Raw genomic sequence first — 26,627 nt, forward strand, 5'->3', positions numbered from 1 at the left:
TGCTTTTTCATCACAGTAATGAATGATAAGCTTAGCATTAATAATAAATGGACAGTTCTGTCAGTGGCTGCTTTCTTAGAGATAATAAGTACATACAGTATTTTTGTTGCAGACATTTTTTTTTTTTTTGAGGGCAAACTTCAAATGAATATTATCAGCTATGTGGTAAACCCTTTTTGGTTGTTCCGTACCTTTAAAAAATAAAAACTGGGAAAAAACTAAGAAATCTTAAGAAATACCAAAATGTGGAGTTGCATTAAAAACAGGAAATTCTGGAATTATTTTGCGTGAGGAAGGGGGTTTACCTTTTATGCTCTACAACCTTGAGGTCACAAAGATAGTTAAGTGTGATAAACAGTGTTGATGGAAGTTGGAAAGGAAAGTAATCATGTTCAGAAAGCCTGAGCAGTTGTTGGGAGGAAACATAGTGTCAGTGGTTTGGAAATCTACTCTGCCAAATGAGATTTTTTTAAAATCTAGCAACTCCACTCTATTTCTTGGGACACTGTGCAGTGGCATTAAATCTGTATTCAGTCATGTGTCCTTAAAGACTAAAAAGCTCGGATTCCTTGTACTGGTTTTAATCTGAAAGTATATTTTAAAGATTTTTTTTTTCCCCCACATACATTGATGAGCAGTCTGACTTGGTTTTGAAGTGTTCTGTATTTAAATTTTAAAATTCACCACAACTTAAAGTTGGCTGGTATATAACCTTTACCAATCAGATTTTTTTGTATAACCTACATATATCACTTAATTACTTTCAAATATTCTAAATATTTCTGTATCTAATATTAAAATTTTTTTATCTTAAGGGTGGACTAAAAGTGGAAATGCCTATGAACTTAAAGGTAAGTCTTAAAACAGACTTTTTAGCCTGCTATAAAAATTGCAGGCTAAAAAGTTTGAGTTTAATCCTCAAGTATCTTGAACTATTAAATTAAAAAAATAATTACCAGAATATGTGCTGATAATACTAACCTAGCTGGTGGATATTGGAGTGGAGGGAAGTGACTGCACAGAATGCCCATTGAGAACCTATGCTGCTGCGATAGAGAGTTGAGTCAGTATGCAAGGATAGTGGAGGTGCTGACAACCCAGTCTGACCCAATAAACACGTTCTACAGGATGGAAAGGGGATAGGTTTGATTTTTGATTTGGTGGGGAGGGGACAGTTGAGGTGGCAGTCTAACATTCAAGTGGAGATACCGAGTAGCTCATGTCAGAGACATGTCAGTAAGTGTAAGTATCTGAAGGGAACAGTAGAGGCAACGAGAACTGGAGTAGTGGTGGCACCGGGATTAAGCACATTTTGGGAAAGAAAAGGAAATGGAATTATAAAACGTGTGTGAAAAGAGATAGGAAGAAAACCAGTATGGTGATCAAAGATGTGAAGTGAACAGACCTCTGCTTAATTAGGTGATAGCACTTCCAGAGGCAGGCATGGAAAGAAGGAATCATCCATCCTTCTCCTGTCCTGCCAAACAAGACACAGGTACTCCAACCCTCCCATTAGGGGATTCCAAATTTATGGAGTTGACCATATAGGTGGAATCTTTTAAAACTTAGTATCTGAATGTATGTAATACATCTTGGCTCTTTGTTGGAATCCTACATACCCACATTAAAAAAAAAAAAACAAAAAAAAAACTTATACCTGTATTCCACTCACAGAGATACTGTTTGGGGTTGGGGTATGGTCAGAAGTCTTCAGAGCTCCCCAGGTGATTCTAATAACACACAGCCAAGGTTTTCGAACCTTGAAAGTTGCAGAATTAGCTCTGACACTTTCTGAGTGACTCCTGTCTCAGTCTCTTCAAGTGGGACAGGTTGGGTCTTCCTTGGACATTGGCAGTTTGACAGGCAGTAGAGGTATATGAAATAACTGTCATAAACAGTCACAATTTTCAAGTTTTTTAGATGTTAATTGATGGCTTGCTCCTCATCAAAGAATTATTGCTTCTTAGTCTAATTGTGTTCAGCACAAGTAGAAAGTATTAAACCCAAATAAAGCTTCATCACTTCAAATACAGCACCCTGTGAAAATGTTATATGTGGAAAGCAGAAGCAGTACTATGTATTTTTTTCAGTTCGTATAATGTTACCAATTTCTGGAAACAGGGGAGCTATAACTTGTTCAGTGCATTTGACTATGGGGCCTTATTTTGCCAGTTGTACATTGAGTATGCCATCAGCCACAAATAGGCCCAGGTAATAGAGGGTGGATAGATGAGTGCCTTCTCACCATTATCACTCCACATACCAAGGGTGTGCAGATCATACTTGGGAAGTAAAGAGCACCAAAGTGGCGGAAGAGAAATACTTGTAAGAATCCAAATTTGAAGTAAATGAAATGGCCAGAATGGGCATCCTACTATACTTACCCCACCCCACTCATGTGAAACCAGTATCCAAAAAAAAACCACCATAATGTTTTCAATAATTTCTTCTTATTAGGAAGTTTTGTATTTAAATTCAGGAATATGCATATTTGTATCTTATCAGTGAATAGCAACTGCCATAGAAGCAGTTAGCATTATAAGAAGCAGCTGTGTTTTCTCAAGCCAGTAGATAATTTATTATTATGCCCTAGAACCTCTAGAAAGTTATTTCTAATAGGGAAAATTCAGTAAATATAAGGCGGGTCTGTATTAACTTCCAAACAGAGGTAAACTTAGATAATTTAAGAGTTCTTTTTTTAAAAAAATATATTTTATTTATTTATTCATGAGAGACAGAGACATAGGCAGAGAAGCAGGCTCCCTGTGGGTAGCCTGATGTGGGACTTGATCCCGGGATCCTGGATTACACCCTGGGCTGAAGGCAGTTGCTTAACTGCTGAACCACCCAGGTGTCCCAAGAATTCTTTTAAGACAGTTTACCCTGTGAGATAGTCCTAGGATTTGGGTAACTAGAACAGTGTTACCATATTTGACTATATTATTATGAGAGAAACATGTTATTAAGATATTTTATCTTTATGATAATAACTCTATACATACTCTTTGTGAATACCAGTGTTCTATATTGTAAATAAATATTAATGAAAAAAATGGACTGTGCTCCCTATTCATGTTGGGGTCTTTAGTCTCACTTAACTAAATGAGTTTTGTATCTATTCTAAAATACATGTTAAGTAATTTTCTGTCCTATCTTTCAGGTCATTATTTATGAAAAACCTCACTTTCATGGACAGGCCAAGGAGTTTAGTGAACACATAGATTCTGTCCCTAAGTTTTTAAAAAATAATGGGGACTTTCATGGAATTGGATCAATTCGTGTCATCGGTGGAGTGTGAGTATTACATTTTCAATATTTGATTTAATACTCTATTTTTTGAAGATCAGCACAAAAAATGTGCTAAGCCAAGCAAAAACAATGTGTCTTAATCTAAAAATAATACATCCCTTCTGTAAGGTACTGTAAACTAAAAAGTATTAGTCACTACTGGCTTTTCTGTGAACTCTTGTTTGTATTAGAGATTTCGAGATAGATTAAATGTTGAAAATAGTTTCTAAAACTTTGTGTTCTGAACACGACATAGAAGATAAAAATTGCAAAATAAAATTTTTGTTTATTTTACAAATTTTGAACATGGATGAGAACCCCATGTTCTGTTTATTTTTTTCTTCTCTATTCTGTGGATTTTAGTTGACTTTCTGTGCTGAGGATCTTGGCAGTGAATCCTTCATTAAAGAAGTAGTCTGGGTTGTGTTTCCCACATCAAGGATTTTTAACATTGGTTACCCTCTAGCCCTATACAGTTTTTGAGGAAGCCCCCACCCAAGAACCTCTAAGTATAAACCCATGTGTAACCAACCACTGCTAGGATCCTAGTCTCAGTCAGCAGTTCCTGGGGCAGGTACCCCGGAAAATCTGACTGCCCTGGGATGTGCCTTTGTATCTGTATCCTGGCAGATAAAATCAGAAGGAGCTTTCTTCATAGCTTAGTTGCCATTGTCAACCCTGTGCTAGAATTCCTCTAGAAACACTGTTGGTCTCTTTGTTGATATGATGGTTTACTTGGAATATATTCGTTCCTTTTACTTTGAGTATCAATGTCTCAGTATTTGCAGTAACATCATAAACTTGTTTATGCTATTCTAGTAAAAGGTGCTACTAAAATATTTTATTCATAGGCGTTAAATGACTGGTAATATTACTGAAGAATCTACATTTAGAGACTTAGACTTTGCAATTTCTGGCAGTAAATCAAGTGATGGCTATGCTAGCCAAAATGGAAATAAAAGAGAATATGCCATCTATTAGAAATGTTGGACATATCCAAAATTGGTCTCCCATATTCATAATCACTTAAGTTTTTATCCTTATATTTAAAAAAATTATTAGGCCCTCGATGAACAAATGTTTTGGATAAACACATTTTTATTGTGTCATATTTATGTGCAGTCTTCTCTAATCTGTGAACACACATTTCTTGTTAACCCTGCTAAATATTTTTGCCTTTTCTTTCCCTTTGAGATCTGAATGTTTTTCCCATTAACTAGATTCTGATTTACATTGTTTTCTGAGTTTTTTGTAATTATTTTATAAAAATTTCAAGAAAATATTATCACTTGTAATATAACATACACACTTCAAGAAAATATTATCACTTGTAATATAACATACACACTTCCCTTTTTTTATATGACAACTGCAGGAGAAAAATATCATATCCCCATTTAAAAGTGAACAGTTGAAAGGTGCCTGGATGGCTTAGTCGGTTCCATATCTGCCTCTTGGTTTCTGTTCAGGTCATGATCCCAGGGTCATGGGATCAAGCCCCACGTCAGGCTCTGCTTAACGCTGAGTCTGTCCTTCTCTCTGTTCACCCACCTCTGGTTTGAACACTCTCAAATAAGTAAATAAATGAAATCTAAAAAAATTAATACATAAAACCAGACAGTTTAACTTCATTTTTTTTTTTTTTTTACTATTTCTTCCATTTTTCACTTTTGTTAACCGTTCATCTACAAGTAGTAGGAACTCATCTCTGTCCCATCTTGAGGAATCTAGGAAAAATGAGGTTGACTTTTCTTCATTTTTCTTAAATAACATGTTTTTATATATCCCAGATAGATATATAAATTGATTCTTCGATAAAACTTAATATGTTTTAAAAAACTGAGCAAAAGATTTTTGAACTGTCATCATGTAATAATTTATTAATCTGTCTTTAATATTAAGGTCTTCTACATATTTTATTCTTTTCCCATTCAAGTATATTAAAAGCATGTTCTGAGTAGCCATACTTATATAAATGAAAGGCACATTTAGAATTTCAAAGTTTTCCTGTGCAACTTATTTTCACATATTAGTTTAAGTATAAAAGTGTTAGTTTTTTTTACATATTACAGATAAACAAGATCTATAAATTATGTTTATTCCATTTCATGTGGCCCCCTCTTTCCCATCATATACATACCTACATGCAGAAGGCAAGGAGAGATTCATGATTGTTGAGTAGCTATTCTTTTGTACCCTACAGAAAGTATTTTTGCAGTAGTTTTTATTTTCCCAAAACAATATTAGTCAGCCCTACCTAACTTCATCTATCAAGCCCCAAAACAGAAGTCCCCAACCCCAGGACCTCAAAATAGTCATCCTGGAATCTATCCCATTGGAGGGGATACCAGGTCTAACAACACATTTCCTCAAAAGGCAGATTTAAGCAGGTCAGTATGTATTATGAACCATCTGTGTCCACATTACAGTCATTAACTACTCTGAATTATTCATTAAAAAGGTAAGTTTCATGGAGGAGCTTAATGACTAAGGGTGTCTATCAGTATTCTGTACTGATAGTTTTAGATAAGTCAAGAAACCTGTGTCCCAGAGGGCACCTGGGTGGCTCAGCCAGTTAAGCATCCAGCTCTTGATCTTAGCTCAGGTCTAGATCTCAGGGTTGCTTGAGTTCAAGCCCTGCTTTGGGCTCCATGCTGGGTATGGAGCCTACTTAAGAAAAGAAAAAAACCTGGAAAGTACTCGGCCACAGTGATTCCTGTTGCCATTATCACCACTGATAAAATGGTGGAAGCAACACTGGCCACCTGTAAATATTTATAAAGGTCTTCCTATATGTATGGGCTACCAGGGCTAATGTCAGCCCATTTGCATTTCTCTTTGCTAAACCCACCAGTAATGTGTTTTAGATCTGAAACCTAGTGAGAGGTTCCTTTGATTTAAAACCTAAATAAGTATTCAATATAGAAATCATTCTTGGGGCAGCCCAGGTGGCTCAGTGGTTTAGCGCCACCTTTGGCCTAGGGTGTGATCCTGGAGACCCAGGATCGAGTCCCATGTCAGACTCCCTGCATGGAGCCTGCTTCTCCCTCTGCCTGTGTCTCTGACCATCTCTGTCTGTCTCTCTCTCTCTCTCCCTCCCTCTCTCTCTCTCCCTCCCTCCCTCCCTCTCTCCCCGTCTCTCATAAATAAATAAAATCTAAAAAAAAAAAAAATCATTCTCTGATTCTAGAATGGCTTTGTCAGTGAAATAAGAGTAATTATCTTTGAATCTCAAAATGGGTTTATAACTTTTCTCATTGGCTATTTGTGCTTTCCAATTATTTCTTATTTGGCAGACTATCTTCTGACCATGTTGAGATGTGGTATCCGGTCATACCATAAACATTTAGTGAGCATTGCTCTATTGCAATCCTGTTAACAGTTAACCTTTAGTTGGGAAAAGCCTCTGAACTATAAAAGCTATTGACCCATGAAGCATAGAATATTTGCTTGTCTTTATATAAATGGTAACAAAGCAAGTATGTTGTTTTTAAAATATGGTAATATACAACTAGGTGCTTTATCATGATTTTCTGTTTGTTTGGGTTTTTTTTATTAGTCTCATTAACTGCTCAATCGGATGTCCTTTGTATTTCTAGATGGGTTGCCTATGAAAAAGAACATTTTAAAGGCCAGCAGTTCTTGCTTGAAGAAGGAGATTTTGAAGACAGTAATGCCTGTGGGGCATTAAGTGGCCCCATCTTGTCTTTCCGGTTCTTACAAGCTGTGAGTTAGCATTGTTATTCTTCATTTTCTATTGGTTTTCTATCCATGAAAATCATACATGAGTTGTGATATACAGTACGAGACTATAAAATGTTTCAAATACTTGAAGGCATTACACCGAACTGCGTATGTGGCTTGCCTACTTTTCTTAACTGCTAAAATGATCGTAGAATGCTTATGTTAACTTTTCATCCATCAATTCCGTATTTGTTGAGCACCTACTTCGTGAGCTCTGCTGTGTCAGATGCTGGTGATACAGTGGCCAGAGACTCCGTCCTTGCTTTCACAGGGCTGGCAGTCTAATCAGGAAAATAGTATTTTTATAAATGCTTGATAATGTTTGACTATGATTGGATTAGGCACAAAGTACTCACCAGAGAAAGATAACAGTTGAACAAAATTTTAGGTTCAGGAGTTAGTCATGTGGAGAGGTTCCAGGACTAGGTGACAGGGGTAGGGGTAGGTGCTGTTTCAGCAAGAGATTAACCTTTTAAAAAGCAAAGATGTGAGCCAGTGGCTCTCAGCTGGAGGTGACTTTACTGCACTGCACTTGGCAGTGTCCGGAGACATTTTGGGTTCTTGTGACTTGGGAGAGGTGGCGGGAGCTGGAAGGGAGGTTGTGGTAGTGACATCTAGCGGGTAGAGGCCAGGGATACCGCCAGACCTCCGCAGCTCACAGGAGCCTTCTCCCAAGATGTCATAAGGTCTGGGGGTGCCTGGGTGGCACAGTTGGTTAAGCCTTGGACTCTTGGTTTCTCTCGGCTCAGGTCATGATCTCAGGGTCACAAGATTGAGCCCTGCATGGGGCTCTGCGCTGAACAAGGTGGGATCTGCTTGAGATTCTCCTTTTCCCTCTGCTCCTCCCTTTTGTGCGCACTCGTTCGCTAGCTCTCCACCTCTCTCTTTCTCTCTCTGTAAAAATGGGATCCTTTAAATAAATCTTTTAAACAACAATGTCATCAGGCCCAAAACGTTAATAGTACAGAGGTTGAGAAAACCTCATATAAGTGAAATTGGTATGTTTGGGAAATTCAGTTAAGTAAGGATATTAGGCAGAACTTTGGGAAGATGAGGCCAAGAGCCAGATAATGAAGGGCCTTATATGCCTGTTGAGGAGTTGAGGATTTTTTTTTTTAATTTGACCTTGAGCGCCCAATGGATTTTTTTTAATGTGTTCAGAGGGGGCATGCTTTCTTAGGGTTCAGGGTTTACCACTGTGGTCTCTTCCCAGAGTAATCTGTATCCATATAAACTCTAAACTATCTGGCGTGGTCTCCAAAGCCCTCTTTGAAGGAACTGGTCATGAGGTGAAGGCTGGTTATGGGGTCTGTATGGACTCTGAACTCAGGGAGGTTGTGTGCTCTGGCCCTTCAGATTTCTGTCTTTTGGGGCTCTTCACCTGGTTAGAAGGACCAGAATGGGAGAGGCAGCACAGGGAACAAGGGAGAATTTTTTTTCCCCTGTGAATGATCCTTGTTAGTTAAGAAAGTGAGTTGGAAACCATTTCTACCCAAAAGAACATGTAGGACAGTCCACTGACTGTCATGGGCCATTCCTTATACATGGGCCATGGGCCATTCCTTATACATGGGCCATGGGCCATTCCTTACTTGACCACTAAAAGGCAAGCAAGACAAAACAAGATAGAACTTTCATTTTTTTAAAAAATTTAGGTCTTCATGACCACATGCATTCTGGGAACTATGGGTCAAGATTCAAAGCATCTTCCACCTAGTAGTGAATAATTTTTAATTTTTTCCCTCCTTATTAAAAAAATAGCCGAATGGAAGCATTACTGATCCTAGAAATGTTTAACAGTGAATGTGATGGCACCTTCCCAGGATGGCTGTGACGAAAATAAGCAAACAAATCATAAAACCCCAGATCACTCATTGAAATCTCCCAACAGTAGAAGATATGAAGAGATATAAATACCATAACTATATAGCTAAATAGAGGGTATTTGATATAGACAGTATGATAATATACCTTAGAAAAATTGGCAGGAATTGGCATGTTGATTCCTGCTGCACACAGAAGTTTTGGGTATTTACAGAAATATGATACCATTTTTTTAAGGTATTTTTTTTATTTATTTATTTATTTATTTGTTTATTTATTTATTTATTTATTTATTTATTTATTTATTTATTTATGATAGTCACAGAGAGAGAGAGAGAGAGAGGCAGAGACACAGGCAGAGGGAGAAGTAGGCTCCATGCACTGGGAGCCCGACGTGGGATTCGATCCCGGGTCTCCAGGATTGTGCCCTGGGCCAAAGGCAGGCGCTAAACCGCTGCGCCACCCAGGGATCCCATATGATACTATTTTTATGTGAATAAATGAAAGTGCCCTTTGCAGAAAATCTTCTATTCTCTTAAAATAAGATTTTTTAACAATTAAAAGACTAACTCTTAGCTTATAAATATATTATCATAATTCCCATTAGAATCTTGACATTTTTCAAGTACTTTTTAATGGCCCTATGTGTGTACTTGTACTTAATCTTAACAAAGACTATGAGATAGAGACTCTTAGGATCTTCATCTTACAGGTACAGAAACTGAGGATCTGAGAGGTTAGGTACCATGCCCAAGTGTAGAGCTTTGAATCGAGGGCAAGTCTGTCATACTCTAGAGCCCATGTCAAATTACCCTTTTTTGGTTACAGAATGATTAGACTAAAAAAAGCACCTTAATGGTGAAAAAACGATCTCTTTCAACCAAAGGCTTATTAGCGTTTTATTTGTAGCTATAAATATATAGTCACATTGCAGACCAATATACATGTATAGTAAATAATTACATGACTTTCAGACAGTTTATAATTTAAATTTGTGTTCATTAAAATATTTTCAGATGAAATATTTTATATTCTTCAGACATGGCATATAATTGAGGAGGAGTTTTGGTGGGTTTTTTTTTACTTTATTGGAATATTGATACATAAAAAGCTGTACATATTTAACATATACAACTCAGTGAGTTTATGGATAAATGTGCACCTGTGAAACCAATACCACCATCAAGGCCACAGAGACCTATCCATATTCTCTCAAAGTTTCCTCCTGCCCCCTTTATCATTAATTTTTTGTGATAAGACATAAGATGTACCTCTGAAAATTTTAAGCTTGTGATATAGTATTGTTAGATATAGGATTTAAAAAGCTCCTGTGGTTGTTGGGGCATCTTGGTGGCTCAGTAAGTTGAGCATCTATCTTCAGCTCAAGTCATGATCTTGGGGTATTGGGGTCCTAAGATCAAGCCCCACACCGGGCTCCCTGCTCAGTGGGGAATCCTCTTCTCCCTCTCCCCACACCTACTCATTCTCTCTCAAATAAATAAAATCTTTAAAAAAAAAAAAAAAAAAGCTCTTGTAGTTGTCAGCCTATGTAAGGTAACACATAGAGTTGACATGAGACATCTTTTCCCTATATAGACCCTCCTAGGTGTCCCTCACCTAGTTAGGAAAGAAGCACTACATGTAAGATCTAAGTTGGAATAATATAAACAAGAGGAGAGACAGAAAAACTGCATAATACAGTGCAGTTTTCTAATGTCCTGGCTTCAGTATGCAGGATACAGTGGATCTCTTAAGGTCAAATTCTGGACATGTTCCTTAGGAATAATGTAATCTGTGTCATAGAGTACTTGGAGAAGACAATGGGAAATATGTTTCTAATTCCAAATGAGTCAGGCAGATATATATACTGACTTTGAGTTAACTTTTTTTTTTTTTTTTTCGTAAAAAAAGAAGAGGCCCAGAAGAATATAGGAATATTTAGACTCTGGGGATGCTAAAAGGAATTTTTATTCCTTGGCGTCTTTGATAAAATTTTCTTGGTATGCTTATTTTTCCTCAGTTTTATATTAGCTTAACTTTTGAATCTGCTTTTATTAAGATTTAAGATTTGGGGGTCTCTTTTCAGATCTTTGAAACCAGGTGGTATGAAGACAGTTATTTCTTCTAAATTAATGGGTACATCGCATCTCCACTGGTGTATCATATTACTTTGTCCACCAGAGAGTGGACAGCACAAGAGCTCCACGGCAGAGTAGCTGTAGGGTTTTAGGGGATTTAAAAACACCCAAATTACTAAAATGCCCAAAGATGGATCTTTGGTCCTGAAGCATCAGCTCATTGGTTTTTTTTTTCTGATATTGGGGAGTACTGTACCAAAGACGTATCTATAGTAAGCTATCCAGATTTTCCCTTAGATATAAGTGTTTTAAAAATATAAAATGGAGTGCATATTTGAGGTCATTCAGTCATAGTTCATTCTCAGGCAGCTGAGCTCCACTTAAATCTGTGTGACTTTCAAAATTATTTAACTGTGCCTGGTAAAGCAGGGATGCTAGCAACTCAGAAACCTCGCCGTGCTTGCTGTGAACATGACTGCAGTCACCTCCTGAACAAGGCAGTTAGAAGTTTTGGTTTTGGGTTTTTGTAGTTTTTTGCGTGTTTTATATTGCACTTCATACATGTGATCCCTGGGGATTTAGCCCCAGGTGATTGGATTTGGCTCAGAATTGGAGCTCTGCCCAAAAGGGACACGGTGTTGATGGTGACTAGTCAACTAGATAAGACACTGTATATTTAGTAGGTTTGAGTAAAAAACCATAGAGAGTGCAACCCAGGAGAATGGCTCAGAAAGGTACTTAGAGGGATGCCTGGGTAGGTCAGTAGTTGAGCGTCTGCCTTTGGCTCAGGGTGTGATCCTGGGACCTGGGATCAAGTCCTGCATTGGGCTTCCTGCAAGGAGCCTGTGGAGCCTGCTTCTTCCTCTGCCTATGTCTCTGCCTCTCCCTCTCTGTCTCTCTCATGAATAAATAAATACAATCTTAAAAAAAAAAAAAAAAAAAAAAAAAAAAAAAGAAGGTACTTAGAAAAAGACGGCTAAAGCTATAAGGCAAGAAAAGCCATGAATAAACCAGAGAGTGATGCCACTTAAGAGGCCCCTGTGGCCTTTGGCCAGGTCTCTGGGACTAGCAGGCAGAGTAGTAGAAAGGACACAGTCACATGAGTAAATGTTTGTGAAATCACAGGCTGCCAGCTCTTGTACTTGGCATTGGGCCCCATGACAGTGGATCCCTCCTCCTCTGCTCACCTTCAGGCTGCATTGTTGCCATATAGCGCCCCCAGCCTGCTTCCCAGCTCACTCTCCCACAACCCACACAACAGGACTTGTGCAAATCGTTATTCAAGTAAAATACATTACATCATAATGCAAGTTATTTCTTAATGAAAGGGCACAAACACAGCACAGCTGCACATTATCTTTTTATGCCTTTGTCCTGTTTTATTCCAACAGAACGTAATGACCCATGGCATTTCAGCTTATCCTTGCTCCCCTATTCCGGCAACCCTAGTCAGGAAGAGCAAGCAGAGATGAAGCGTTCCAGAATCTCCAAAGTAGGGGAGGAGAGGTCCATACAATTGAGAACTGCTAAAGACCCTCCCATTATAGTTGGGCCTGACTGCTTAGTGCCTATTGATAGGAGTTCCTGCCCAGGATCCTGACAAAGACCCATTTCAGCTCATTCTCACATTGTATGCTCATAGCCACCTTGTACTAGTTATGTACTTTCAGTTTAAAAGAAACAGGCATGTTCAGAGTCTTTGGTTAATAGAAGTTTATGTTTATGTCAGGATAACCGGGTTTGCTGGTGTGGCACCCAGGCTGTAAACATATTTCAGTTGGAAGGCTTGTCCTGGCAACTTTAAGGCAGATTACTTATGGGCTATTAAAGCCTTGATTTAAGATATATGTATTTATATTTGTATAATTTATCTGGAAAATAGAAGATTGATATTAAGATAGATAAGATATGTATATATGTGTGCATGTATATGCATGTGTATCACATGTATATATGTAAAATCAGGGTTTGGGGAGCTCTATAATGCTAACAAGTGTTTTGAGAATTAAGTATATGTTGATACAAGGGATGGTAACAATGATATCAAAGAAATTCACCCAGCTCTCTTTTTTTTTTTTTTCTTTAAGAACCATGTGAAGGTAATGAAGGTAAGGGATGCCTGGGTGGCTCAGTGGTTGAGCCTCTGCCTTCGGCACCGGGGTGTGATCCTGAAGTCCTGGGATCACATCGGGCTCCCTGCATGGAGCCTGCTTCTCCCTCTGCCTGTATCTCTGCCTCTCTCTGTCTGTCTCATGAATAAATAAATAAAATCTTAAAAAAGTAATGAAGTAACACATATCTCAGATTCCAAAGGCTTACTGTCAAGGAGAGATTAAAAACATGATATAAGTTATGAATTATAACAAAGATCTCAGGTAAAAATCCTTTTGTATCTTTTTTGTAAAGTCTTAAATTTGATCTAGTTTTATGAACCATTTTTAAATCCTTGGAAGTTGACAAGTAAGTAGTAAATGAGAGAATTATTTTAAGTATATTTTCTCTTCTCCTATGGATGCTTTGGTTTTTGTTTTTGACACGGTTTTGCTTGTTCATATAAAATGAATGTTTATCCTAGAAATTTCCTTTTCTTAGATTAAATTTATAATATATTTAAAGGAGGGGATAAACTTGATAATGTTGAGACTTATAGAAGTTGATAGCATTTTTCATAGACCTAAAACTTTTTTTTTTATTTTTTTATTTATTTATGATAGTCACACAGAGAGAGAGAGAGAGAGGCAGAGACACAGGCAGAGAGAGAAACAGGCTCCATGCACCGGGAGCCCGACGTGGGATTCGATCCCGGGTCTCCAGGATCGCGCCCTGGGCCAAAGGCAGGCGCCAAACCGCTGCGCCACCCGGGGATCCCTAGACCTAAAACTTATTTATAAACTATGGAGTACTTGGGACAAAGGAAGAGATTAAAAAAAAAAAAATAAGATTTGATTTAAGAAGAGAGCACAGGTGGGGGCGGGGGGCAGAGGGAGAAGGAGAAGCAGGCTTCCCACTTAACCAGGATCCCAAAATGGGTGCTCAGTCCCCACCCTGAGGTCACAACCTGAGCTGAAGTCAGACACTTAACCAGCTGAGCCACCCATTCTTTTACAAAAAATAATGTTTCCCAATTAAAAAGTATACCTATTAGAAAGAGTTGAAAAAATGTAGGTTAAAGTTGTCTAACTTGCCTGGACCCAAAGATAGCCACCCTTGGGTTTTTTCCTAGTAGTCTTCTTTTATGAAAAGTTGGGCTTTTTTGCATGCTTATAATCTTACTAGATTTATAAGTTTGAGTTTTTGTTCTGTTCTTTGATCCTATCTAACAGTTATCATTAAGACCTTAGGGTAGGTAGATAAATAGATAACTTTGGACTCAAATTCAATCTCTGCCCCTCAGTAGCTATGTTAACCTCAGGCAAATTACTCATTTTCCTTAGCTGGAAAATGAGAATGATAGTAATATAATCTCATGTGGTAGTTCTTTTGGAAATAACGCACACAAAACTCTTGACTGTTAGTAAGTATAGAATGTACTGTTAGCTTCTTAATTATATTCTATCAAATGATAAGTAGGATGCATAAAGAGTTATGTTTATCATCATTTGGGCATTTATATTGGTTACAGCTTTTCAGTATAATAAACAAAAAATGCATCTTTGCATATAAGATACCCACCATTTAGTTTTAGAATTTTTTCCAGCTTTAAAAAAAAAAAGAAGTGTTAAACAACATCATCTCCATAAATGTGTTTCTACATTATTTTCTAAAATAATTATCCAATTATATTTCTACCATCCGTGTTTCCAAACAAAACTGGATTTTTAGATCCTTCTTATTTTAAAAGATGAAAATTTTATCTAATGGTTTTACTTTGAATTTCTTTATTTTTACTGGTGAAATTGGACATTTGCTTATATGTTTTTAATGCTAATCTTTTTTTGTGAATTGTCTGTCTTTTGCTGATGTATCAAATTGGGTCTTAAAAGTTTTCTGATATTTTTGTTTTAAATATATTATCTAACTATAAAAACTTTAAAATTTTCCTCTCATTTTAATTTTTTAATCTTTTGTCAAGGAAGTTTCATTTTTTTCTTTTACATTTAAGGTTATAAAATCATCTCCCACAAAATGCCCCATCACACATTTTATATTTACTCTTTATTTCATGTTGTGGGCTCTCACTCTTTAGGCATAAGTAAAGCTTTATAGTTTCCTTCATAATTAGTATAACATATAATTAATCACCCATAAGTCTCAGCAACTTACCAACTCTTGATTCCTTTCCACTTATATAAGAATGTTGTTTTCCTGATTAAAGTAAACTCAGACTTATTTTTTCCTTTAAACTATTGGAGAGTAGTAACTATTTAAATTGTTTCCAGTCCCACTTAAAATTCCTCCTGAACTTACTTGTATGAAATTATCCCAAGTATGAGAAAATCGTGCTAAGATACAGCAATCTGTAGAACAGAATCCATATGTTTTCCTTACCTTTCCTCTTCCTCTTTCTCTATTTAGAATTTTATAGAATCTTCTATCACACTCTTTGAATCTGACCTAGAAAATGGGAAGTTTATTGACATTACAAATCAGGAAATTTCTGACTTGGAAGAAGTTGGCTTTGGCAGTGAAACAAGATCCATTCATGTTAAAAGCGGCGTGTAAGTTGTCTCTTCTGGGAATCTCTGAGAAGTTATTTGGTTTTAAAATTGTTGGTTGCAAAAGAAAAAAAAATGTTGGTTGTTTGATTCTCTATCACCTCTTGTTCTTTTTCTTTTTTTTTTCCCTACTAGATGGGTTGCCTACCAGCAGAAGTTCTTTTGTGGAGAACAGTACATTTTAGAGAAAGGAAAATACAAATGCTTTTTTGACTGGGGAGGATCAAATAATATAATCATGTCAATACGACCTATCCAACTGGTGAGTTAAGAATGACTGTCATTAATTCCAAAGCATGTAATGTCATACAATTGAATTATGTGTAACGGGCTCTTTAAAAGTGAAACTGCTGGATTATGTTATGTGAATATACAGAGAAAATGGAATAGCCTATGAATTTCCTTAGACTCTATAGGGGGCTGGTAGTAGGTAGTATTAGCACATCAATGAGATAACTGTAGTTCGCTATCTTTCTGATAGACTTTGAGGCACATATTTTTTTTTCCCAGCTACATTACTCAAAGGAATTAGTAAGTAATAAGTACTAAAATTATTATAATATAATCCAGGAAGTTATTTGAGGGATAACCAGTTCCAGAAATCTTGTAAATTAGACCTTTTTTTCATTTTTCAAATGATATTTTCAAAACCTTCAAAACAAGATTATATGATTACAATTTTTTAAATGTTTTAATATATGTTTCAGGAACCGCTTGGAATAAATGAGCCTCCACATTTGGTATGTTTCGAAATTTTCTTAACTTACTGTTTACTAAAAGCATTTGTGCCCTTTGTCTCAATTCTTTCTCTTTCCCTCAGATAAATTTCTTGTGTCTACAAAGCAGGGGACTTTATATTTTGCTCGGTACTTACAGGTACTCACTCATCTGCCTGTAAGTACCTTACTCATAAGGATGGGTACTATTGGCCTGCCCTTGTCACATTTCCTTTTGTTTCCTCCCCGTAGAGCTTTAGCTCTGACCACTTGGGGTTCATTTTGAACCTCTATCACTCCTTTCCCATTGCCTGTCTGTTCTTCAGTGTCACATTCTTGTTGAGCCCGGTATATCCTGCTGTCTTTGAAGGAGCAAATGTAACATGAAGAAACAGGCATGCTTATTATGTAAATGTATTTCTAATACCTAAATCAAGTATTTCTTAAAAGCACTGTAAAATTACAGAAATTGTTTATTTCTAATGTGTTAGTGGTTTGAAGGATTCGGTATCCTGACATTTATTATTCATTGAGGGCTGCAAATTGTGCTTATTTTATGCTTCGAACAACTCTGTGAGGTCAGGGGCACCTGGGTGGCTCGGGCAAATATGTCTATCTTTGGCTCAGGTCATGATCCTGGGGTCCAGGATCAAGCTCTAGGTCGGGCTCCCTGGTCAGTGGGAAGCCTGCTTCTCCCTTTCCCAGTTCGTTCTCGTTCTCTCTCATATCTCTCAAATAAGTAAGTAAAATTTTGGTAAAAAAAAAAAAAAAACTCTGTGAGGTCAAAATCACTCCCATTTATTGATAAGAAAACAAAGGTTTAGAATTTAAGTGTCTGCGGGAAAAAAAAAAGAATTTAAGTGTCATTTCACAGAGCTAGAAGTAGTAAAATAGGCATTTTTAAATATCTGACTCCACTCAACTAAACCATTTTCAGGATTTTACCTCAGAGAAGACGTAACATAATCAGTACATCCATAGAAGGAGGAGGGGATGAGTGACATTGCTACCCCTGTCTCATTTTAAATAACAAATTTGGAAAAGTTTCTGTCAAAAACCAATTGAGTGATTAATTTTAAATATTTGCTGGCTTTAGATAATGCTGAATCTTCTTTCCTGAGTGTGTGTATTTTTCAGGTTCATGTCAGTGTTTATATCTCCAGTCAGCTTAGTTGTACCATGTTTCTATTCATAGTATTTTCAGGTTTTCTTATTTTCTAATTAGCTCAGGCCTATTAGGAACATTTCCTTTTTGAATATTAATTGGGTGGTTATATTTGGAGACACTTCCTGCGAGGTCTTTATTTCAAGTTGTTGAAAACTCCAGCAATGAACTTTTATAGCGCTTGTATGTGAATCAACATGACATGAGTAATTAAAGAGTTAAGCAGGGATAATCCCAAACTGCACATTTTCTGAGTTTGAAGTCCAGATAAAAGTCACATTCTTTTAGGTTCTGTTTTTTCCCTCCTACATTCCTGTTCTTTTTTATGGACTTCCTTGTTTGGGGCAGATTGCTTGGAGGATTTTCTTTATAGTATTTCCAGTCCAACTTGAAGAGAAAGGAAACAGCAAAAAACACCCAGTGAAATCAGCCCCACTTCATATTTCTGGATATGGCTCAGCTATCACCTTGTGAAATAAGTGTTCCTGACAGGTACATGATAGCCAGCTATTTAGTAACATGCAGACAAAGCCTCCTTAGTTTACCCAGAATCAGAGCTCTTACTATTTCCATTGGACCAAATTTTCAGAATGTTTTGTTTTTACTTAGGAGGGAAAAAAGATCTTGGCTCACACTCTGGTTCCATTCAGTAACTAGAAAGTATTTTCTTCACAAATAGCTGTGATAGATTGACTATTCAAATGCTGTGTTCAGATGGGATAATTATCTTCCCGAGGGACTAAGGAGGAAATGACATCTCAGAGTTCAAGCCAAAGGAAAAAAAATTTTTTTTTTTTTAATGCTGGTGATTTTAAAGAGAACCTCCAGCAACCTAAGAAGGGAAAAGCCAGAATGTATATGTCTATAGAGATAAATATATACCATGAGTGTTACTCTAATAAATACATTATTTCTGATGTGTCACCGTATTATGATGATATAGGTCTTATTTGGACACAAAACACTTTTAATTAAGAAGACCATTGTTTTTTCTGTGGCTGAAGATCAATCACCAAGTCTAATTGCTAATTATACAGCATCATTGTATAGTTTTTCATATTAGCACCTGGCATTTAATTTTGTTTTTGTTTTTTTCCCCCCAAAGAAAACAAAAACAAACAGAATATTGGTTATGTTCATAATGTCATCATCTCTTTATCTTAGTGGATCAGACATCTCACTTACATTTTATAAAAGTGAGTTTAGTTTTCAGGAAGGTTGTAGTCAGGCACCTTTCTCTAGAAATTCCAACCAGTTATGCCCTTTGATACAACTAAGGACCTTTTTTTTCCCCTAGAATATTTTTCAGGTCTATTTGCAAATATTATTAGAAGTGTTAATTTCTTTGAATATTGAGCATCTCTTTCATTTTATACATGATCCTAGCTGAGAAAAGAGAGTGAATATTTTCTTGTATTGGATAATTTGGCCACATGGAATTTTGTAGTAGACACAGAATCTTTCACAGTTAACATGGGGGGGACAAGAAAGTGACAGTTTTAGGTTTTAGGCAAATATCCATAAGATTCAGGAGTACTTGAGGAAAACACTTGTGGTGTTTTTTTATAGAATCATTTTTATAGATCATTTTTATAGAATTTAAAGACCAGAAATAGGAAGGAGCCACTTTTCTAAGTAGCTCTATGAGTAATCAGAGAAGTAAAGTTATTGTGTAGTATTTGATGTGAGGAGTACATAACACTACATTATGAGAACTTGTGATATAATAGGAGAATAGAAGCTGATATAAACAAGGCTATTCTTTGTTTAACAATAAGCATGTTTGTGTGAGGGAGGCCCAAAGGGCTGCAGAAGGTCTTGTCTAGGTAGGATAGAAAGTTTCTCATAGAAATTATTTTAGCATTGGAATACATAAAATTACATTAAAAATTATTATTATATTGTAAAATAAATTGAACACAATTTATGTGTTTTTGGTCAGTAATTAAAATTTTGAGTTCTCAGATTGTCAGATTAGAGACCTATTGCATTTATTCATGTATATCATAAATGAAAAGTACATAATAAATAGTATTTCTGCAGAAAGTTCATCATAAAGTAGTGATGGTTTCTGTCTGAAACAGTAGTTCAAAGAAGTAAGATAATGTGAAAAGGCAGTTGACACTGCAGTACAGTGGTACACTGTGTGTGGGGGCGGTATGTATCCATATAATTCCATTTGGGAGGTTGGTGGAAACTGGAAAGGAAACCAGAGTAGTGATTTTATCCACCTTGCTTTTTCCAGGGCTGAGATTTACCATGACACTGTTACTTAATTTCACTAAAAGTAGAAATCACAATTTAGTTATTATTAATTATTATAATTAACGAGCACAGAACTGGTTTCTGCATGGACCATTCTCAGTACGTTATTAGAATTCTAAAGCATTTATAGGGTAATCAAAATGAGGCATTACTTTTCTGAGTAAACTTGGGGTGAACCATATGGTACTTATATCTTACTTGGGGAGTAAAAATTTTAAAAAGCTCAGAACAACATTAAACCTGGTTTTTCAGTTTGGACAAAGCCTCAACCCATTAAATCCAAAAGGTACTTTATGACAAGTGTATGTTTGTGTGTATTTGTGTGTATTTTAATTAATACTCTTCGGTATGAAGACAGACTAACCACCAGAGTTGGCTACTATATATACTGCCCAAAATGTGCTTAGCTTGCATTGTCAGTTGTTCAGGATTTCATGGTGAAATAGTGAAGTATAAATCTCAAGCTCAGCAACATAACAGTATAACAAACTGGGTGTATGCAGGGTAAACAAGAAAACTGTGACCTCTGCTCTCATGTGGCTTTTCCAGCTCTTAATTGTGAATTAAGATAACATTTGCACATAAAAGAAATTACCCTGCATTTTTGGAAGTTAAATTGTGATTTACTTCTGTCTCCTTTTTAAAAGCGTTTAAATTAGGACTTTTAGTCTGAAAAATGACGAACCAGACTGTGTGTTCTTACCAAGGAAATTAGAGGCAGTTTCCCTGGACACATAGCGCTGTTCTTATGTGAGGAATTGTTTTAGAAGTCCATATCATTTTGGACTCCTTTTTGTTGCTACCCCCTGTATCCACCAGAAGGATGGTGATAGAAACTTGCTGGGTCATACCTCGTTAAGGCAGGGAGTCCCTTAGTGTTTTTAATGCTTCAAATGCAGACAGGTTTCACAATAGGAAGTCACGCTGTACAAGCCATAGTTGGTCCAGGGGAGTTGGTTCTCCCCTGATTTTTTTTTTCTCCCCTGATTTTTGCTGGTGTTTGATGGCAGAACAGAAGGAGATAGTCAAGAAGCAGTTCCTCAGAACTCAGAGGCTATCACCCCCTAAGAGGACTCTCGGGAAGATGAAGGAGGCAAACATCAGTGGCTCAAAGAAGCCTTGTTCTTGATACAGCATGAGCGAGAAAAAGGACAATGCTGCCCAGTGCTCAGTGTGTGATGCATTCGTTACAATGAGGGCCTGTCAGTGCATGGCGAACCTGTGGGCTGTGTTATTTCAAGGCTCCAATGTATTTTGAAATATTTATAGGGCTCATTAATTTTTTCTTCCCTATTGTATAGATCCAAGGCCACTAGAGTTGCAGATTATTGTGTCTCTGCTCTGAAGCAAATCACAGTTTGAGATTTCTTGGATTTTTTTGACAAAAAGGACTAAAGTATAAATGTGGTTGTCCATAACTATAAGCTTTATATTTAAGATGTTCTTAATAGTGAACAGGAGTCCGTTAACTGAAATACATGCTGTGGATGTCTTTCTTTGTTCACCGTGAATCTTCTGTTAATCTTGTCGTCATTATCTTCTCTGCCATCTGTTCCTGTGTTCTCTCAGGCCCACTTACTGGCATACACTCGTGCTCTCTTCTTCAACCTTTTATTAACTGGATCAGCAAGACTTGGGAAGAGAAAAGGCTTATACTAACTGAAATGGCCTTCATATTTAGCACTAAATTGTTTCTTATCGTATACATGTAGTCTCAGCACGGGGGATAATAATTGTTTGATACAGTGGGCGGGGACCACATTTTAATGGAGAAGGGATCCTGATTAATCTTTGAGTTGTTTTGTGGGCCTCTGTGCCCAGAATCTGGTGCAAAAGATGGTTGAAAATGGTAGTTAAATAGTGACATTCCTGGAAATGGGTAAGAAAACAAAAAATGGGAGTTTAAAGAGAATATCATCCTTAATAAAAATTCATTGGTAGTAGATAAAAACACTAACATTTTGCTGAATTTTTTTAAAGATTTATTTATTTTATTTTAGAGAGTGTGAGGGTAGGGAGGGCAGAGGGAGGGGGAGAGAAATCCCTAAGCAGACCCCCCGCTGAGCACAGAGCCCAATATCCACTCAATCCCAGGACCCTGAGGTCATGACCTGGGCTGGAATCAAGAGTTGGACACTTAACTGACTGAGCCTCCCAAGCTCCTCAATTTTGCTGAATTTTTTACAAATATAGGAGGAAATAAAAGATTTTCATTTGCTTTTGTGATCATTGTCAATTGTCTTCCATTAAATTGTGTTATTGTTTTCCTAGCTCAAAGCATTCAGTAAACCAGGATTCCAAGGTGAATGTGTAGATTTTACAGAAGAAACTTCGGATTTGACTCCATTCACACCATGTTCTTTTAAAGTTCTTCGGGGTTGGTAAGTATGCTTGTTGAGTGTTTTCTGTTGTTTAATAATTAAATTTCCTTTAAGTTGCAGAGATTTAACTTTTTTTATTTGTATTCACAGTGAATTAAAAAAAGTCTTTTAGTCATTGGTCAACTGCTAATTAGCCTAGAGTAATTTTGCCTCACTTGGACTATGAGCCATTGTGTAATACAGAGAAAAAAAATGCTGACTGGCTAACTTTGGGAGCATTGTGGTCATTTTATTTTCTCACTGTTATCTTAGATTGTTTCCTAAATATTTTGAATACATATATTGTATGTTTATTGGATAGCATAATAGAATGCTATATAAAACTAGTGTTGCTCTCCAGATGAGACCTATTATTCCTAATTTTTAAAAAATTTTGTTTAAAGTATGTATCAATCTCATTTCATAGATGAAGACTGCTGATTTCAGAGTTAGGGTTTCCCAACATCACACACCAAATGTCCGACCCAGGATTTCTTTAGTCATTTTTTTAAAACTTTAAATTAATTTTAATAGATTTATTTATTTATTTATTTATTTATTTATTTATTTATTTATTTTTATATTTATTCATGAGAGACACAGAGAGAGAGGGAGAGAGAGAGAGAGGCAGAGACACAGGCAGAAGGAGAAGCAGGCTCCATGCAGGGAGCCTGATGGGGGACTTGATCCCGGAACTCCAAGACCACGCCCTAGGCCAAAGGCAGGCACCAAACCGCTGAGCCACCCAGGGATCCCCAAATTTTAATAAATTTAAATTAAATCTTTTGTTCTTTGAGCTATAGCCATATACTCAATCTTTTTCAGATGTAAATGAACTGTATGTGATTCCCAAGGCTAATACATATTTTCACAATTTTTTTTATTGTGGTAAAATACACATAAAATACAGTTTACCATTTTAGCCATTTTAAAGTGCGCAGTTCAGTGGTAGGTCTGCTTCAAGTATCCAGAACCTCTGTGTTCATTCTTCAAGATAACTTGCATTGTCAGTTCTCCTTTTCCTCTTGAATCTGTTCTCCACTTGAGGACCTTCAGTCTCTGTATTCACTCCACTCCAGTATTATCTTACTGCCATCATTTAGCACAAACCAGTCATAGCCCAGTTATTTGTTCCCAAATCCAGTTTACTATTTATATTACTCTGCTGTGAATTCCACAGTCATCCTCTAGTACCAGTCAGATCAAGTTTAAATGCCTCTTTTTCCAGGATTTACCACCAGCTAGTGTCCTTTGTTCCACCCATTCCCCATTCCACCCTTAACACTGTCTCCCTACTTTCCCTGTCTCACGTTTTACTCCGCTGAGTATTTTCTGCCTCACCCTCTGTACCAGGGGTCAGTCAGCACACCTGACTGTAAGGGCCAGTTAGTAAGGATTTTTGGCTTTGTGAGCCATACAGGCTCTATTCCCAACTACTCAACACAAAAGCCCTTAGGAGCACAAAAGCCGCCCATAAATCAATGGGCATGACTGTGTTTCAGTGAAAACTGTTCATGGACATTGAAATTTGAATCACATAGCATATTCACATATCACAAGCTCTTCTTCTAATTTTTAAACATCATTTAAGCATGTGAAAAGCAGTCTCAGCTTGTGATCTGTATAAAAACTGGAGGTGGGACAGATGGCTCACAGGCTGTATTTTGCTAACCCCCTGCTCTACATGAAAGGCTCTAGGGTTCAGGTAAAGCTTGCCAGCAGATGTTATTTGTTAGGCCTACACACTGTGTTAAAAAAAAAATGTATGCATTAATATTTTCATTCAGGGTGTTTTTCACCTCTTAAGGATTATCAGAAGATTTGAAAACTTTGAGAAGCACCTTTGGCAGTAATTAGCTAGTGTTGAGTAAATGGCATATACGATCCTAGTGTACCATCGGATATATTCCCAGTTTTGTTTTGTTTTGTTTTTCTTTTAACCTGGTATACTGCTCACATATATTACCTGCCTGGCCTCCTATAGGTATGTAGGCTCACAGCCCCCATTTAATACTAAACCATGTATATCTTTAAGGACCAGTCCATCTCCCTTCCCTCTGTCAACCTTCTTGATTAACCACAATTCCACCAGTCTTTCCCTCCTGGATTTTCTATAGCTCTTACTAGTTTGAACTTACCTGTGTATATTATTATTTTTATACTTTTGAAAAGGATACAAGGGTTTTATAATATTAAAACACATAAAATAGGACCCAATAAGTTAAATTTTCTGCAAACCTTTTGTGAGAGAGAAATGTATACCAGGCGCCTGAAATAATTTTGTTACTAGTATTTGGCTCTTTCTTCTCCACTAAAATAAAAGAAATTATTTTGTAAAATATATTTTCATTTCTCATAAAGGGAAGTATTGAAGGTTTTCTGGAGGAAAGTTTTTTCTTGACACTGAAATCCAGGACAAATTAGTCATATGTTCACTTTATGTAGGGAACATACATCATATATATATATATATATATATACACACACACACACATATATATGTATGTATATGTATATATATGTGTGTGTGTGTGTGTGTGTAGTTTATTATACTGAAGTTTAATCCAGGACAAATTAGTCATATGTTCACTTTATGTGGGGAACATACATTATATATATATGTGTGTGTATATATGTATACACACATATACACACACACACACATATATATATGTATGTATATGTGTGTGTGTGTGTGTGTGTAGTTTATTACACTGCAGTTTAATAAAAGAATACAGGAACCCTGGCACTAGATTAAGTACCTGGAGTGCTTGGCAGACCTGGATTTCAGCCCAGTTCCACCACTTCATAGATGCATAACCCTAAACAAATTGGATTACTATCAGAATCAGTTTTTTCATCTGTAAAGAGGGACAATAATGGTACCTACCTCAAAGGATTTTAATAAGGACTAAATAAATGATGCATATGACACACTGAAAATATGTGATAAAGTGCCTAATTACATAGAAGATTTGGCAGTAAATTATAATGTCACAAAGCCTTGGTGTGCTTACCCAGAGTAAACCTGGTCGAGCAAGAATACAGTTCTGGTGGTCTTGAGTGTAAGGACTGGAAGTGATGTCCTAACACCTGGTTCATTTCTCCCCTGGGCTTCTCCTATCTGAAAGGACATATTTCCTAACCAAACTTTTGATGAGTGATATATCTAAGATAATCACCATCAAAGTTTCTAGTGGGCTTATTTCTTTTTAAAAAAATCTTTGATGCCTGGGTAGTTCAGTGGTTTAGGGCCACCTTCAGCCCAGGGCCTGGGCCTGGAGTCCAGGGATCGAGTCCCACATCAGGCTCCCTGCATGGATCCTGCTTCTCCCTCTGCCTGTGTCTCTGCCTCTGTATGTGTGTCTCTCATGAATAAATAAATAAAATCTAAATAAATAAATAAATAAATAATCTCCATTAGCAGGTGTACAGGGGGCAGATTTTACATACTGTGGTGTGATTTCAAGAGTCTAGTTTCTGCCCTCCCCTACCTAGACTAATGGCAAGCCCGTCATTAAATAAGGATACAAGTGATTGTTTTTTTTTTTTTTCCTAAAAGAATTTCTCATCTGTTCAAGTGCTTAATCATTATAACCTGATCCCAGGGTTTTGTACTTGAAGGCAGGAAATGAAGCAAATGTCTTGAGCCTAAAGCAGGTATCTTGTTTCAGATTTTAGCTCCCTTATTTAACAGTTGAGGAGACCTTGGGCAAATCACCTAACCTTTCTAGTCCTTCATTTTGTTGCCTGTAAAAATAAGGATACATTAGGTAAAGTACCTAACCTATGTCTAGCACATGGTAAGCAGTCGGTAAATGATAGTGGTAGCTGTGGCTTGAGACTGATGCTGTGAATTTGCTGCCGGTCAGAACCATGACTTTCATGTCCTACTCTTCCCCCAGTTCCCACAGCATGATGATGAGCCCACACTGCCAACCAATGCAATCTGACTAATGTCTCACTGCTTGTTTTTAAGCTGGATCCTGTACTACCAAGAGGACAATTCTTGTAATCAGTGTGTGTTAGAAGAAGGCCTCTATGCTGATCTTACTTCCTGTGGCTGCCCAACATCTAGAGTTAAATCTCTCAAGCCCATTGACTATGTAAGTACTTTGAATGCATAATTACAAGACTTTTTCTTATCTAGTTTAATTACCATGAAAGGTGTGATGTTGTAAGAAGTGATACTGGGTAAATATAAAAATATGAATCATTTATTCACATACTGTAAAATTGGGATTCACCATGAAATTGAACCAAAAATGTAGGGTTTTTTTTTTTTTTAAAGATTTTATTTTATTTTATTTTATTTTATTTTATATTTTATTTTATTTATTTTATTTTATTTTATTTTATTTTATTTTATTTTATTTTATTTTATTTTATTTTATTTTATTTTATTTTATTTTTATTTTTATTTTTATTTTTATTTTTATTTTTTATGATAGTCACAGAGAGAGAGAGAGAGGCAGAGACATAGGCAGAGGGAGAAGCAGGCTCCATGCACCGGGAGCCCGATGTGGGATTCG

General features: G+C 36.7%; 1 protein-coding gene across 2 annotated transcripts in view; it reads left to right on the plus strand.

The window, feature by feature from the left end:
• CRYBG3 (crystallin beta-gamma domain containing 3) overlaps window positions 1-26,627 on the plus strand; it is a 102,009-nt gene that overhangs the window by 53,511 nt on the left and 21,871 nt on the right. For both annotated transcript variants that reach the window (XM_025417277.3, XM_049105407.1), the window contains exons 10-17: window positions 816-851; window positions 3,161-3,294; window positions 6,888-7,014; window positions 15,450-15,592; window positions 15,725-15,851; window positions 16,297-16,329; window positions 22,007-22,116; window positions 26,075-26,201. In XM_025417277.3, coding sequence (XP_025273062.3) covers window positions 816-851; window positions 3,161-3,294; window positions 6,888-7,014; window positions 15,450-15,592; window positions 15,725-15,851; window positions 16,297-16,329; window positions 22,007-22,116; window positions 26,075-26,201 — 837 coding nt within the window. The remainder of the gene's footprint in view (window positions 1-815; window positions 852-3,160; window positions 3,295-6,887; window positions 7,015-15,449; window positions 15,593-15,724; window positions 15,852-16,296; window positions 16,330-22,006; window positions 22,117-26,074; window positions 26,202-26,627) is intronic.

Source organism: Canis lupus, chromosome 33, assembly GCF_003254725.2.
Source record: "Canis lupus dingo isolate Sandy chromosome 33, ASM325472v2, whole genome shotgun sequence".
Taxonomy (NCBI): domain Eukaryota; kingdom Metazoa; phylum Chordata; class Mammalia; order Carnivora; family Canidae; genus Canis; species Canis lupus.